The 16,504-nt window shown below is 31.4% G+C and overlaps 1 protein-coding gene across 1 annotated transcript in view; it reads right to left on the reverse strand.

Moving 5' to 3' along the window:
- LOC106458202 (DNA-(apurinic or apyrimidinic site) lyase 2-like) overlaps window positions 1-16,504 on the reverse strand; it is a 35,457-nt gene that overhangs the window by 9,003 nt on the left and 9,950 nt on the right. Inside the window, exons 2-4 of the mRNA XM_013917678.2 lie at window positions 14,990-15,263; window positions 7,509-7,652; window positions 1,959-2,031 (exon numbers count right to left, since the gene is read on the reverse strand). Coding sequence (XP_013773132.1) covers window positions 1,959-2,031; window positions 7,509-7,652; window positions 14,990-15,263 — 491 coding nt within the window. The remainder of the gene's footprint in view (window positions 1-1,958; window positions 2,032-7,508; window positions 7,653-14,989; window positions 15,264-16,504) is intronic.

Consider the following 16,504-nt stretch of genomic DNA (forward strand, 5'->3'; position numbering starts at 1 on the left):
ATATAGGTTAAGAAAATTCTGTATGCTGGCTTGATGCTGCTTAATTGATGTTACAAAATTATTTCAATTGGTTGGGTTTCTGGAACTACAAGATTGTTTGTTAAAATATTTGGGTTATTCTAGAACAGTCTTCAGAAGTGTTTTACTGGAAAGTGAGGTTAAGAGGTTGGTGTTACTATCAGCTATATCTGTTCATGGGAGTTTTTACCCACCATTAACCCTCAAATTACAAGCTTCTTTTTATATTGTTCGCTACTGAAGGGGATCACATATTAAATAACTGTTTTTGCTTTATACAACACTCATTGTAAAGACCTGACCAAAAACTGGGTAAAGTTACTAATCTTCTATGTAAAATACATAAGGGATCCCAACAGTAATTAGAAGGTTTATCTGCAATAGGGATGGTAATCTTGTTTACTTTTGTGTGTGTGTGTGTGTGTTAGGAATCCTGTTACAAACACAATCGTGGACCTACATGGGAGAAACAAGGTAACAGTAGTGTAAAATATGTTTCACAATTCAGAAATAACTCTTAAAATAAAACTGAAACTATTAACAAGCTTCTCTACCTGATATAACAAGAAAAGTTGGAGAAGGTTGTTCTATATCTATTTATAAAGAAACCTCAAAATATACAAATTTAATACAAAATTTTTAAAGAATACAACCTTACACTTGTCTGTTCTCCTATTGTTGCCCTAACAAGTATGTGTGTGTGACATCACAAGAAGCACATCTATTGCGATAATATATAATAATCAAAGTGAACTGAGAAGCAATAACCAACCAGTTTATTTTTCTGGGGTAAGCCTTGGTGAGACCAAGAAAATAGTTACATATGAAATGACTAAACCAATTCTAAAACAGATTACAGGAAACATACAATAATCTTTATACTGTAGGAGATGTCATTTATTACCTCTGCCACCAAAGATGGATGAAGGTTATGTTTTCACCCATGTGAGTTTGTTTGTGTGTTTGTCGGCAAGATTACTCGAAAACGACTGAATGGATTTAGACAAAAGTTGGTATAAACATGGACTATGACCCAACTTTTCTAGAATTGATTAGTTTTTTGAGGGTCAAGGTCATAGCAAGGTCACGAAAATCCAAAAAATCCCTAACATGGGGACCAATTTTTCACACTATTTTTGCTCCATAGCTCAGTCCAAATTGATCAGATTTTGATGAAACTTGGTGGACATATGTAGAATATTTTTCCTCCTTGTCCTACCAAAAGTTTTTGAGGGCGAAATATGATCAACATCGCATGGCGTAGGTATGCACTCTACTGAGTACCCCTTTAGTTTTTCAGCTGTTCTTTTAAATATAACCACAAAATGTATGCAAAACTAAATAAGGACTATAAAAAACAAGAAACAGCATAAAAAATAAACATTCAAGTAACAACAGAAGAAAGAATAATAATATGTAGAAATAATATTAATCTAGACAGAAAAGTAGTGAAAAGTAATATATTACAAAGGTAAAGTAGAAAGAATGAAGAAAATTATAGGAAATCTAGTCTCAAAAAAGTGGAGGTCATTCACATCAACAGGTGAGGGTTACAAAAATAAATTAAGAATGGTAGATCACTAATTTTCCTAGTACATAATGGCTACAAAACCAGTTGACAATAAAACAGTGATCAAACATCACTTTTCTAACTATTAGAAAAGATGTACTCATAAGTAAAGGCTTGTTTATATATATAGAAAAAAAATACAAACTTAACTACAAAAAAAAAAAATCATTCATTATGCTACAATCCATTTGTGGACATTTTAGGTACATTTAGGTCTGTCTGTATGTAAATTATAGCAAAAAATGTCTTTCTGTTATTCTAATAAACAAAAGATACTGGGATAAAAGAAAATGTTTAATGTTCTAAAAAAGTTTTTTTCCCCTACATATTGACTTGAATTTTAAGCTTCTAAGTTTACTACTGAACTTACCACTTCATCTCCAGGATCACAGTGATCAATTGGTTTGTGTGCAGTATTAAGGTCACCAACAATGATAACATGGCTGTTGGATTTGTTACAAACAATATACATAATTAAAATTTCAATCAAATAATTTCAGTTCCTTAAATGTCACAAAAAATATAACAATAAACAGAACAGGAATGTAAGAAAGACTCCCCAGTCAGTAGTTGATTACATAAACATCACTTTTCCAGTAATTCAAACTCTGTTTAAACATTAAAATTTAAATTATATATATCACATTACTATTATCAGTCCAAGTTGTCAACTTATTGTCATAGCGAATAATGTCTGTGGTAACAGCACCCAAATGCATTGGGAATATCCCATCTATCAGGCAAAATGTTAATGTTAGTCCAGTCAGCCATCATGGAAAATCAAATAAGGGTATGAAGCTGAGTGCTTACATCCACAACATCTCAGCTTCTACTTCCTTTAATTGTCTATAGCCAGTTGTGAGAAGGCAGTTACCTTCAAATTTCTTAAAGTAGAAACGAAACCACCCTAACATTTCTATTAATTAAACTCCCAACCTCCACCCTTACAAAAAGATATTAAATAGAACTACAAAATATTAAATAAAACTATAACTCTACCTTAAAACTTCTTATACAGATCTTACTCCAAACCTTTTCCCTTTCTCTTGAAAATATATTCAAGTATAACACGGAATGCCGAGACAAGCCCAGCTACTTTGAAGTTAGTCTTTCCTTCTCGGTATACTGAATAAAATTATTTAGAAATTGTTATTAGCTACTTATAAATCAAAATAACTAATGCCCTCTTTATTTTATTATATAAAAAAATATAAGGTATTTGCCTTGATTGATAGTTTAGTTTCTAAAATATTTTTGTATTTATTAAAAAATAGTGTAAGGTATTTCTTTAATTGCCTGTCTTTATAGCCATTATCTTTCAGTATATCTTTTAATAAAAGAACATTATCCATGAAAAAATTATAGTTATTACAGACTATTAAAAACCTTGTTAGTTGAGATATGATAATACCTTTTAACATGATACATGGAATAACATTATTAGGCGTGGGTAGACCATAGATGGGGAACTTAAATTCCCTTCTTTTATAAAAATAGTCAACCACACCGTGCCTTCTATAAAAGTAATGTCCAAGTCTAAATAATAAGCATGTACTTCATTATTATTTTCCTTCTTTCTGTTGTAAGTTATGTTGGATATATTAAGTTTGGTGTAAAATTCATATTATTGGGAGTATGAACTATATAAGAACTTTTAAGTTAGGATTTATAGTTCTGTTTAATATCTTTTCCTAATGGTGTAGGTTGGGAGTTTAATTAGTAGAAATGTTAGGGTGGCTTCATTTCTACTTCAAGAAATTTAAGGGTAACTGCCTTCCCACAACTGGCTAAAGACAGCAAAAGGCAGTAAAAGTTGAGACGTTGTGGGTGTAAACACTCAGCTTCATACCCTTATTTGATTTTCCATGATGGCTGACTAGACTAGCATCAGCTTTATGATTTTGACCGATAGATGGGTTATCCCCGACACATTTGGGTGCTATTACCACAGACATTATCTGTTATGACAAAAAGTTGACAACCTGGACAGATAACGGTAATGCGATATTTAATTCATTATTGTTTTATGGTGCTGATTCCATCGCCTATTAACAATTAATGTAATCAATATATATATATATATAAAGAACCACTTAAGTTAATGTTAGATAACTTACGAAAATGAATAAGATTATCTATTTTTTGTTTTCTTGGGATAATCACTTCTCTATTATCAAGACTTTTTGGAACATTTCTAAAAAATCCAATTAAAAACTATAAAGGGGTCTGATAAAAAAAAAACTGTGTTTCTATTAAAATATTTATTATTCACAGAAACTTACTAATAAAAAAAAGCTCAAATCCCTTATGTATGATGCAGAATTTTTGCATCATACATAACTTTCTCTTAAATTGGTAAAATTCCAATGAAAAGTGCTGAAGAGATTGTTTAAACAAAATACTTCAATATTTGAAAGATAAATAAACTGTAAAGTTTAGAGAAACATTTTAAACATCAAATCTAGGTAGGACTTAAAAAGGCTAATGTTTCATACTTGCATATGTCCATGTTAAAGATGCTTATTTATAACTTATCTTTGGAGCATTATTTTTGTTTTTGAGAATATCAGAAACCATAAATTAGTTGTTATAACCCTTTGGAACAAAATAAAATACATATGCAAGTAAATTGGAAATTGAAGTACACTTTAGAAGGAAAAAGATACCCTAACATTCTAATAAAGATTTAAACACAATATATACAAGTACAAAATATATGTAGATAGAAGGTCATTAGTGAATCTATAAACTACAATAGAATACAGCTACATCTAAGAGACACTGCAAACAAATGTTTCTTATGAAATTCCAAGCAAGCTGTTTAACCCTCTTATTATGCTCAGAATTTATGTATGTCTGTTATATTTTGAGTCACATTCAACCAATGATACTTCAAACAGCTTGAAACAACTTTGAATTGATAAAATATTTGAAATTAATGCATACCTTATTATAATAAAATATAACTTGAATCATATCATAACTTTATAGAAACCAGTGTCAGGGTAAATAGACCTAAAATATAATAGGAGGGTTAACCTAAATTTTCAGTTGTTTCAAAGGGTAAAAAGTAGTGCACTTGGACAAAATATTTTTTTTTTAATGTGTGTGTGTGTGTGTATATACAGCACCATTATTGTACCAAACTGGAAGCCTGCTAAAGAGCCATTGATACATTTAAACCTTCACAACCCAATATTACTTACTAGTAAATTTTAAAAATCCATAAAATTTTGCATGTTGATATTAATACTAAATTATACACTGTCACAGAATGCATTATGTGGTATTAATTTTTATTTTACTCTATGTTTTCAGGCTTTATTGCAGTAGTTATAATATTTATATTTTTTTTGCAATACTTGAAAATTTTTATGTATAATATGATACATACGTAAAACTTTTTTACGGAACATGCAATTCCTACACACCTGTACATGTACATTTCTTCAACTATAGAATTATTTTTGTCCCTAGAGTACTTCAATACAGAATGTGCCTTTTCTCTGACCCACAGTCTATTTTAATGCTGCTTAACTCCCATATGCAAGTTCAGAAAAGTTAATACTTCTAGGACAGACATTAATAAACAAACCATGAATCACTGAAGCCTCAAAGTAACCTTTCAGACTTGCATTTCTTCACAAAACTATTAACTACCTTTTCATGTGCATTCAGAAATAAATGTGCCAATTATTAGTACCATAAAATAGGATGAATTGATTAACTTTAACTGTTTTATCAAAAATATCACATCTCTGAAACGATAACATAAGGGAAATAAAGGATCGTTTGATCCTTCAGAGCTGTTCTTGCACACCCACCCTTGAGAAAAGTGAAAATTTAAGACACACCCTATATTTTTTCATGAAGTCATAGATTAGCCTCTTAAACTCTTAACAAAGTGCTGGCCTCTACTACAGCCAATGGCAACTTATTCCATAAACCAATCACTTTTTTAGAAAAATAACTGTTTTAACAGGAGATCTAGCCCATTTTTCTTAAATCTTTAACTTGTGTACTCTGGTTCTATTGTCTTCAAAATACAAATACATCAAATCAAATTAAAGTAATCAGATATATAAACTAGAAGCAATGTATCACTGTCTATTGGAAGCATTCAAATATTTTCTGGCCAAGGGGTATTACTGGTATCCATAGAAACTTAATAGTATCTAGTTTGGGCTTAAAAACGTAATATAATTTGATTTACTCTTTTTCTCTTGTTTCTTATGCTGTTAAACTTACACAGTTTTGTTGTTACAAAATATTAATTCTCAAATATTTCTGAATTAAAAATATTCTTGAAATAGAACTTGATTTATTATTTTGACTTAGATTTTGAAATTTGATATATAGGTGTGCATTCCACATCTGAAAGGTTCTCTCCAATCACGATAAGATTAAACATATTGTTTCTGATATCTATTCTTTACATTTGATATTATCATGTAGTTAATTGTTAAACATCACTGACACTTTTAAAGATGGAGGTTGTTCAATTATACATATGAAAATTTGCATGCCCGAGTGATGAAGTGAGTGTGTGTTAAATTACTGCATACAATCTTCAGTTGAAAACCTATTCTGATCTGTTAAAGGAGGTTAATGGTCCATCACCATGTTTAGTTGTCTCACACCAGAAGACTGACACTAGCTTTACATGCCACACATCTAACTAAATCTCTTAGTCAGAAACTCAAGCAGCCATTAAATTTTTTTTATTTGCTGTTATTATTATTTATAGCACAATTTTTTTTGTATCTTATTTAGTTTTCAATTTTATATTTCACAAGTGTTTCATTTTTTTGTTGAACTATTCAGCTTAATCAGGTAAATTTCAACTGTATTAATGAACAAGTACTTCTAACACTCTATTTTGCAACAAAAATCCCACTGTTACTCTATCATATTAAAATCCTAAATGTAGAGATTCCAAACATTGTCTTATGAATGAACATGTATATATAAGAAATTCAACTGACTTTCGATGATTTCCTGAATTTTTTTTTTACAAAACTGGGCATTTGAATGTTCTTTTTCTTTTTGATGAATAAGGTCACAACATACGAGTGTTTTGGAGATTTTTTGGGGTAATTTGTGTTCATTGTTGTTTTTGAAATGATAGTGCTATAGGAAGTATCTGTCCACCCACGGCTGTTTTTCTTGTAATGAGTAGTGGTACAAACACAGAATTTACAAATAAACTACTTACTACTGTTTCAACTAGGAGGATGCAGTTCATAAATCTAAATAAAATACATTATTGTTTCTTTACTACATGACATTTCTAAGTCTGTTCAGAACTGTAATATACACTAACTTTCATTTCATTCTCTAACAGACTATAAGTAGTGCATAAGCCTATAGTGTTGCTTCCTAACCTCGCATCTTTAAGAAGCTTTGGAATGAAAGCTATGAGACTCACTTAATTTACAATGAACTAAAAAGGATATAAAACTTTTCACCTATTCATAATACATGTAAAATGTTTATATTTCATGAAAATAAACTCTTTCACAACATTTGTTTCTTTTTCTTTTATATTAGGTGTTTTAGCACACTGATAAAAATGCATCTGTGGAAAGGCATTAGTCCACTGACCAGTGGTTGGGAACCACTGTTGTAACCCACCACAATATGAGTAAAATATCACAAAATAAATGAAATATGAATTACATCTTGACTGATTCAATAAAAAAGGCATGTATTAGATTATCAGTAATTTACAACAGTATCCAATGGGCAACTATTTTGTTTTTAGCTTAATGATTAGAAATTATATTTATATATATCAAAACACAAACCTCTGTCTTTTACTCTTAAAAATTAGAACTTAATATTTCATTTACGAAATGAATAAATATTTGATTTTTATTTAAAAATTTGTATCTTCTTCTCAGAGATAAAAATAACTTACAATCCATTTTGTACTAGTTTCTCAGCTCTTTTCTGTAAAAGATAATAAAACCGCAATTTAAAATCAGCTCGTTCAGGCTTCTCAGGATCAGCACGTGGGCAGTACACATTTATGATAACAAGCTTTTCAACCTTTTTATTACACCTATAAAACAAACAGTATATACAGAAAACAGTAATCAAAATGTTAAAAAATTATATATGGACAAATTGAAATACAGTAAACTTAAATGATAACTTATATTCAGCAAAAAAATTTTTACAAATGGAGCTACATTAATAAGATTTCTATTAACAGAATAATAATTTTAACTTTGCACATCATTGCCAATTTCTTTTGCTTAATATATAGTTTAAGGTTTTAATCTAACAAATAAGTCTTAAAAATTGTAAATAATTTTGATATTTTAAGGTAATCTGTATGTTTTGAAATTTTGTTTTCAAGGAAACAAAAATTCAAATAAATCTGGTCCTCAAACACTTACAAATATTTAAAGGTTTTGCATCAAATCTACCAGATAATCAGGATTAAAATAATTCAACTAATGCATTTCACAATCTACTTTTTAACACATAATGAATTTAATAACTGATTATGTAAATCATATTTAATTGTGAAAATATTAATTCTGATGATTCCCCAAAAGGGAAATTTAAGAAAGATTTGGTTTAAGCCTTCCTTTCCAATTATAGATCTTCAACACCCAACCAGAAAGTCTTCCTACCACCTTTTCAGTCCATAGTAGAGGTCTTAGAGTATTCATGATGTTGATGTACATAAACATGCTATGGTGTGTATGCCTTTTACAAGCTGGCAAATTATGATTAGAATTATATGTCATAAGACATTAGCATCAGGCCTATTACATGTTTAAACACTACAGGCTTAATCTAGACCCTTAGGGATTTTCCTGACAAATTCTGTCCATCAAAACATTTGAAAATACCATGCTGGCTTGCTTTCAATTACTTTTAAAACAAACAGAAATGTTTTGTTGTGGTATATGCTGATTAATAATTCATTTGTAAACATGTTGCTTGCTACAGCTCTTAAAGAATGATGTGAACCTTGTTTGGAGATTTCAAAGAGTTTTCATGAACTGTTTCACCATAACCATCTGATCACAATTAATCAACCAATGTTGCAAAGGGCATTCACATTACTGGTCAGTTCTAGTAAATTTCTAAAGTTGTTGGTGTATGGTGGTTTTCATTTCAAGAAGACTGATGGTGACTATAAAACTGTTCAACAACTGAAATGGAATTTTTAATAAGTCTCACATATGCACATAGGGTATCACCTGAATTGCCAGCTTGGTGCCAAACTGGCAAAAATGAGTCAGTACATACAATTAACAATCACAAAAAGTTGCTGTGGCAATTGCTAGATAAAGTCTAGATTATAGTTACAAAATTCTTCTTATATTCATCTTAAATAATTCAAATGCTAATTTGTTAAACTTCTTACCAATACCATTGTTTTTGAGGTTAATTAGCTCTTTAAATGCATTTTTCAGCTTTATACTTGTGTTTGATTACTTTTCATTATTCCTTACTATAAACACTGAGTAACAAGTTACATGTAGTTATATGCTACTCTTCAAAGACCCATCAAGTATATATAAAGGTCACATTCAAAATTTCTGGTAGTCTATTTAGCTAACAACTGCTTCTTATAAAAAAAAATTGTAATACAACATTGATAATAGCAAGAGCAAAATTCATGATAATTTCATTTTAGAAACATAGTGCTCAAAAACTTAAAAATGATGGAAGGATGAAAGTGATCTTGGTGTTCTAGTTTATTACTCTCTTAAGCTATCCAAGCAATTATCTACTGAAATATTGAATAAAAGCCTAAAGAAGTTAAAATTCCATTGTATAAGTCATTTATCAGACCATATTTGAAGTACTGAATACTCCCTACCTTAGAAAGGACATTGAACTGTTGTATAGGGTTCAGAGAAGGGCTATTAGGATGATATCTGGGATGGAAAGATTGTCATATGAAAAGATGCTAAAAATCTTTAAAACTGTTTTCTCTTGAAAAAAAGGAGAATCAAAGGGAATCTGATTCAGGTGTTTAAGATTGATAAGAGAATTGACATTGCTGTTGATTCATCATCCTTTTCCATACCTATTGGTGAGAATGACAGGACTAGAGAACACAAATATAAATTATGGCAGGGTAAATGTCATCTTCAGCTAAGACAGCTTTACTTTTATAACAGGGTAGTTGGCCCTTGGAATGAGTTGCCTTCAGATGTGATGGATGCAGTTAATATAAGAGTTTAATTATGGGAAGGCTTAATAAATATGTGAGTGATAAGAGTTGGCTTTGAGTATTTTAATTGCATTTTAAAGTTTAGTGGATGAAGCAGCCTAAATGGATCCTTGTTGTCCTTAAATTATATATATGTATGCATACATGTATATATTAATTCACCCAAGAAACATATCACAGTATGTCTGTGATATTCAAATCAAAGTGTGTTTAATATTTCAGAGTCAGAGAAATTCAGTTCAACTAGGTGATACAGTTACAGACATTCCTAAAGCTATTGCAATTACTACTCCTTCCTCTAAGGTTATCAGTGCATCTGAGAATAACACAATTTATGAAATGTAGCTTAGAAATCATCCCAGAAACTATTGTTTACAAAAAAATAAATAAATTAACATTATGAACAGCTGAGAAATGCAACGAAAAGGCTCATCAAATTAAATGCTATGAATAATTTGTTACAAATAATGCAAAAAGTCTCGGTAAGAGCCATATAGCACAGTAATATATTTGGATATACTGAATAAGAAGAAGAAAGTTAAGGAGAAAACTAATCACTGGCTTTAAAAACAAGCAAAATGTTAAAATGTTATATTGCAAATGTATGAGAATGACAGCAATCTCATGCTGAAAGCATTAAAAATGTAAGCTCTTGGAAGTCAATTTCAACAAGGTTTAAACTTCCATAAGAGAAAAGCCTTAAAAACTGCCATGATTTCCCTACACTAAGAGAGGTTATGAGAAAAAGTACCTGCATTCAAATATCATTCATTTATTTTTAAAGTCCTGCTTTCTCCCCATCCCCCAAAGTAACAATGAATAAAGAATTCTGAAAGTGGTGAAATGAAACACACTGAACTATGGTATGAGCATTATAAAAAAAAATTCTCAAATTGATGATCAAGAAATGAATGATGTCTTAAATTACAAAAACATTAATTGGCTTTTTTATTAAAGGTTATGAGTATTCGTTTCCTTTAAACTACTTACAGAAACACAAATAATGTGCAAATGCTTGATTTCAATAACTGAAATAAATAAGTTGTCTGAAACTAAAGGATGTTTGTGTAAAAAATTGTTTGTTGAATTTCTGTTCTAAGCATTCCTAATTTTGAAATGATAAACTAGAAGGAAAACAGCTAGTCAACACCACCCATCATCAACTCTAAGGCTAATTTTTACCAAGGAATAGTTGGATTGGCTGTCACATTATTATGCCCCCATGGCTGAAAGGTCAAGCACGCTTGGCAACAGGTTTCAATCCTGTGACAGAATGCATGTAGAGTGCCCTAACAATAAGGCCATGCCAGGACCCAAAACTGATTTCAAAACATGTTTATGTATAGTAAATAAGGATAATAATGGTATACTTTAACTCGTTCATTACAACAAGTAACAACTACAACTATAATTTGTCCATTTATCAATTCTTTTTGACATGTTAACATGTTTGTGCAGTATATCCTTTGAAGTTGATAAGTAATCAAATTAGCCAATCCCATATTCTCAATTGACTGTGCCACATTTGATCACTGTGAAATATTATAAAACACAGCATTTCTATGAATTCCCATGGCAAATACCTATGAGAATATAGGAAAATCTATGTGATTGTCAGAAGTAATCAACTCATAGGATCATTTAGGCCTAACTAACGGACAACAACCTATATACATGGAGGAATTGTTCTGCAAACAAGTTAGGCATGATGGCTGCATGGTGTCAACATACTTTATTATTACTATATAATACACAAAAATATAGCATAATCTCATGGCTATCGATAGCAATAATAATAATAAAATTATTTGCTCCTAGTACTTTGTTTTCTACTTTCAATTTCTGTAACAAAAATAAATCTTACTGAATATATATATATATTTACATTTTTGGTTGCCATGAGGTTTTGAATATGGGGCTGGATTCTTTACAGTAGGTGCCTGTACTTGTTGGTGACAAATTCAAACAATAAACGTACAGCACACAATCTACTTGTTTTAAAATAATATATTCAAAATAAGTCAACCATATGTACAAAAATTCTTTACAGCATGGAATATCACAGTTGTATATGAAAATCTAAATAATTCTCTTTTCTTGTCAAAATCACTTACATTACCCAGTGGGTTACCACAGTTGTATCCAGAACTATAAATAATTGTCTCCTTTTCATCAAAGTCCACATAGATGGGTTCAATTAATTTAGAACACCTTTGACAAGACAAGTTATTGTCCTTACCTCTGCTAAACTTTGAAACTCTGTTCAGATATCACCCATTACAGCTTAACTAACAATCACGCAATCTAACCTCGCTTTCACTAACTTTTCTGACTTCACTTAACTAGTTGGTTACCACAGTTGTACCCAGAGCTTTAAATAATTGACTTTTTTTTTTCAGCAAAAGTCCACACAGGTTGGTTCAGTTACTTTGGAACCCAGTTGACAAGAAAAATTATTCTTCCTATCACTGTTATCACAATACAGTTGTGAAACACTGTATAAATCATCCATTAAGGCTAATCACTCACACACTGGCTGACTTTACATTTTCTTCAACTAACTAACTTTTTTTGTCTTCCTTAACTTGCTGTTTCTGTACATATTTATAACATGTAACAGAGAAATCTAGAACAATCTAGCCTTCTAGTAGCAACAATATTACACATAACTAGAAAACTCAGAAGCTTTGAGTAAGATGATCTCAACAATATTACCAAAGTCTAGTACAACTAATAAACTGCATACACAACATACAACTTGTACAGTGTTATGTAACACACTTGACATAACTATTACTTTTAAAATAATTAACTTTTAACACTCTTGTTATGAAAACTATATATAGTCTTGTATATTCAATAGATACAAATTGTTCTTGCCACATGTACTTTGGGGAGTTCAATTACTACACTCAGACAGAAAGAGTTTGAGAGTTTAACCCTTGGGGAGTTCAGTTACTACACTCAGACAGAAAGGGTTTGAGAGTTTACCCTTTGGGGAGTTCAGTTACTACACTCAGACAGAAAGGGTTTGAGAGTTTAACCTTTGGGGAGTTCAGTTACTTCACTCAGACAGAAAGGGTTTGAGAGTTTAACTATGTGTTGACTTGATGCTCATTGACTAATGTGGTAGAATATTGTTCTGACTGTTAGGATTTCTCTAGAACAATTTACTTATTTGATGATATATTAAGTTCATTCTAGAGTGGCACTACAATACTTCTCTAAATTATTTTTCTATACTGAAAATGTATTTCCAATAGGAACTTACCTCCTGTCACAAATATAGCTATTCTCATTCAGTGCTGCCCTCTATATGCAAAAATATTTTTTGTATGCCACAAGCCTTGCATATCCATGTTCCCCATGATCATTATGGTTCAAATGCATTTTGCATGCAAACTATCATGCGACAACCCACCACTAATAGGAGTGCAACACACCCTCCTGACACATGAGACTCCCTCTATTTGATTCTACCAAACTATCACTTCAAGACAAAAAAATGGAAGCACCTGTTTACAGTGGGGAAGAAGGGTGCGAAGTGTGAGCAGAGTAAAGTACCTATCGAAAATACATTTCCAGTATAGGAAAATTATAACTTCTGATATGGTACATTACCTTCGCTCACAGATATAGCTAGAATCCCACATTGAATAGGTGGAGGAACTGGTGCAAGAGATAGGAAGAAGTATCTGAAGAATACACTATTAGAGGGCCATACGTGGGAGACTGCACCACTTCTGTACTAGGTATACTCTATGCCAGTGTAGAAAAAGGTGTTGCAGACATTGTCAGAAAATGGTAGGAGCACATCCAAAAGGGGAAAGAAAAATGGTTGGATAAGGATCCAAACCACCTTATACCAGAATCTCAATAACTTCAAAGAAACATCAGAGAAGTAAACCTTTACATACAGTAATGTGGGTGAGAGTAAAAAGGATATGCCCCAAGGTGTAGAGTGGCTAGGGCACGATGGAACATACTCGGCAAGTCAACTGCATCCAAAACCCAACCACCAGCAACCAACATACATGTGGGGGGTAGGAAAGAGGATCATACCATCTTCACCTAAAGTTCAGCAGACCAGATGGAGATATCATGGCCACTGATCAGTGAAAAAGGCACATGTGGTAAAATTGATAATAAATTACCAGTCCAGGAACCCGACATCTGGACGATCGGAATAAGATGTACAACATCCAACTCAAAACCAATCAGACAAGAACTACCCCCAATGCAGTATCATCCTTGGTATATGTAACTTAAATTCAAACCACCCTGGGAGGATAACTAACATCCAAAAACCTACCAAATTTATTGGACCAGCCTGGACTTTGTACAGAGCCATATCAGAAACATTTACTCACACTTTTATTACTTTAGATAATTCTGGTTGCAAACATTGTACTATAAACAAGCCAATAAATTCTCTACCACTGTGTTCTTGGAGCCTGAATTACAATAATTTTTCAACTTTAAAAGCTTTAATGTGGTTACGAAATCAGTCAAATTGACTGACTACATATAGAGTTGGGGTAGAAAAAAAAATATGAAATTTTAAGTTTTGCTTAAAAAAAAAACAAAAAAAAAAGTTTGACATTTACTTAGGAGGTTTTAGAGATTATACAAACCAAATTAAAAATTTTTTGATGAAGTACAGTCTTTATAATCTTAACAGGAAAATCCCTTTGCACTCGGAGCAGTCAACATTCTGTATCTATATATTCTTGGACAAATTTTTAATAAAAATACTGAACTAAAAATTCTGATATTTTTATCTACGAAAAACTTGGAAAAGTTTTGAAGATATAAGAAATATGTTAAAAGTCATACTATGGAAACTTGATGGTCACTTTGGGGTCACGTGATTTAATTCTCTAAAGCAGTAGCAAAAGAGTTAAATAAAGCCAAAATTTTGGGGGTGATTTGTACATAAGTGACCCAAGGGTTTGAAATAATGGCAACAACATAATTACAAGCTAGTTCAGAATCACTTAAGATATTAATATTCATATCAATAAAACAATTCACCATAATAAAGTATGATTAATTGAGAAATTTTTCTTTTATCTAAAATTAAGAGTGCTAGAAAAAGAATGATAATCACTCAGTATAGTCTAACTCAGATAAGTGGGTTGCAAAGAGTGAAGTTTTAAGCCTTTTAATATCCTTTCACCATATTAAAAAATACTTACTGAACTTCATGTGAAGTTACAACAGCTCTCCCTTCTGCATCTAAGAGCATCAGCTCTTGTGAAGTAAACTCTTTAAAGTTGCCATTAAAGCCTAAAGAGTCATCATGACAATTCTGTCCTGTTATCAAGCCTGAAAGTCCTTCTTCAGCTCTCTCTGGTTGACATGAATCTCTGCAATAAGTTGCGACACCGGAGTATCCACTCTGCCATCGTGGGAAACTGTAGTATGAGCTGTATCCCTCCACAATGGCTAGTTCTTCTTCCAGTAAACTACCTGTAGTTACACATGAAATATGTGCCTTTATAAACACTTTTTAATAAAAAGATCATATTCTCAGGTTCACTGAATTCCCTCAGATTAGATGGATAAGAACCACAGTAACAGAAGATCCATTGGAAACTAGATCAGAAAACAAAGGTCACAAACAAAGAAAGTGACTAAATACAAAACTGTATAAAACAACTAAGAGCTGTCTTTATTAAGTAAACACAAACAGTTTGATATCAAGTAACAGCGAGTGTTTAATAATGTGCTCTGTTAAATTACAGGGAGAGAGAGATCTTTATAAGTTCTCTGTCAACATTTCTAAGTGAATTTGAACTTCAGTATTAAAGCACAAAATAAATGTTTAAAGCTCAAAGTTAATCTTCAAAAATAGAAATTTTATAATCTGCAAATTTGTTCAAAAACACAGAGAACACACTGTCTACAACAAAATTTATATAAAACAAGGAATTACAAAATCTGTTCAGGAGATTGTGAAGAATGGAACTATTTGAGAAATTATAAATATTGGTGTTGAAGTCGTGGGAAGATGGATTACACAAAATGTTTTGACAGAATCTCCAGGTCCCATGCAGTATGAAAAAAAAAGCAGTGCTTTTCATTTATTAATTGATATACTAATGTTACACAACATTCAACAATATACTAAAGCAGAGGAGCAGGGGAACAGAATAATGAGCCCTCTGAAACACCTGTGGGGGAATCACAAGAGTATATTGCATTATTGTCTTTTCATTGTGCCTTTTGATCTGTGCAATGGGGAATTTCTTTTTTACAGAGACAATGTCCTGGAGATGGAATGCTAACTTCAAGGACAGTTTTACTGTCTCTCTTATTGATGTATTCTAATTATTTCTTTTGTATTATTGTTTTTATTTATTTTTTGTGAGCAACCACCTTTCCACATCTGGCTCTAGACAGCAAAAGGTGGTAAAGATGTGAGATGTTGTGGGCTAGAGCATTCACATCTGCTCCTTTTGTTTTCATTCTAAGCATGTGAGGCTGGCAAAATTCAGATTAAACTGGATAGGTGGTGTACCCCAATGTAATTTGGAGCTTACTTCCGCCGGTGCCTCAAAAAACCAGGGCTCATTACATAATGACCTACTTTATGATTTGTGCACCAATATCAGATATTTGCTTTGTGGCTGCATTTTGTTTTCTTCTCTATAAGATTATTATTTGTTTTTTATATATTTTTCTCTATATATAATTAAATTTAATTATAT

This window comes from Limulus polyphemus, unplaced genomic scaffold (assembly GCF_000517525.1).
Source record: "Limulus polyphemus unplaced genomic scaffold, Limulus_polyphemus-2.1.2 Scaffold428, whole genome shotgun sequence".
Classification (NCBI taxonomy): Eukaryota; Metazoa; Arthropoda; class Merostomata; order Xiphosura; family Limulidae; genus Limulus; species Limulus polyphemus.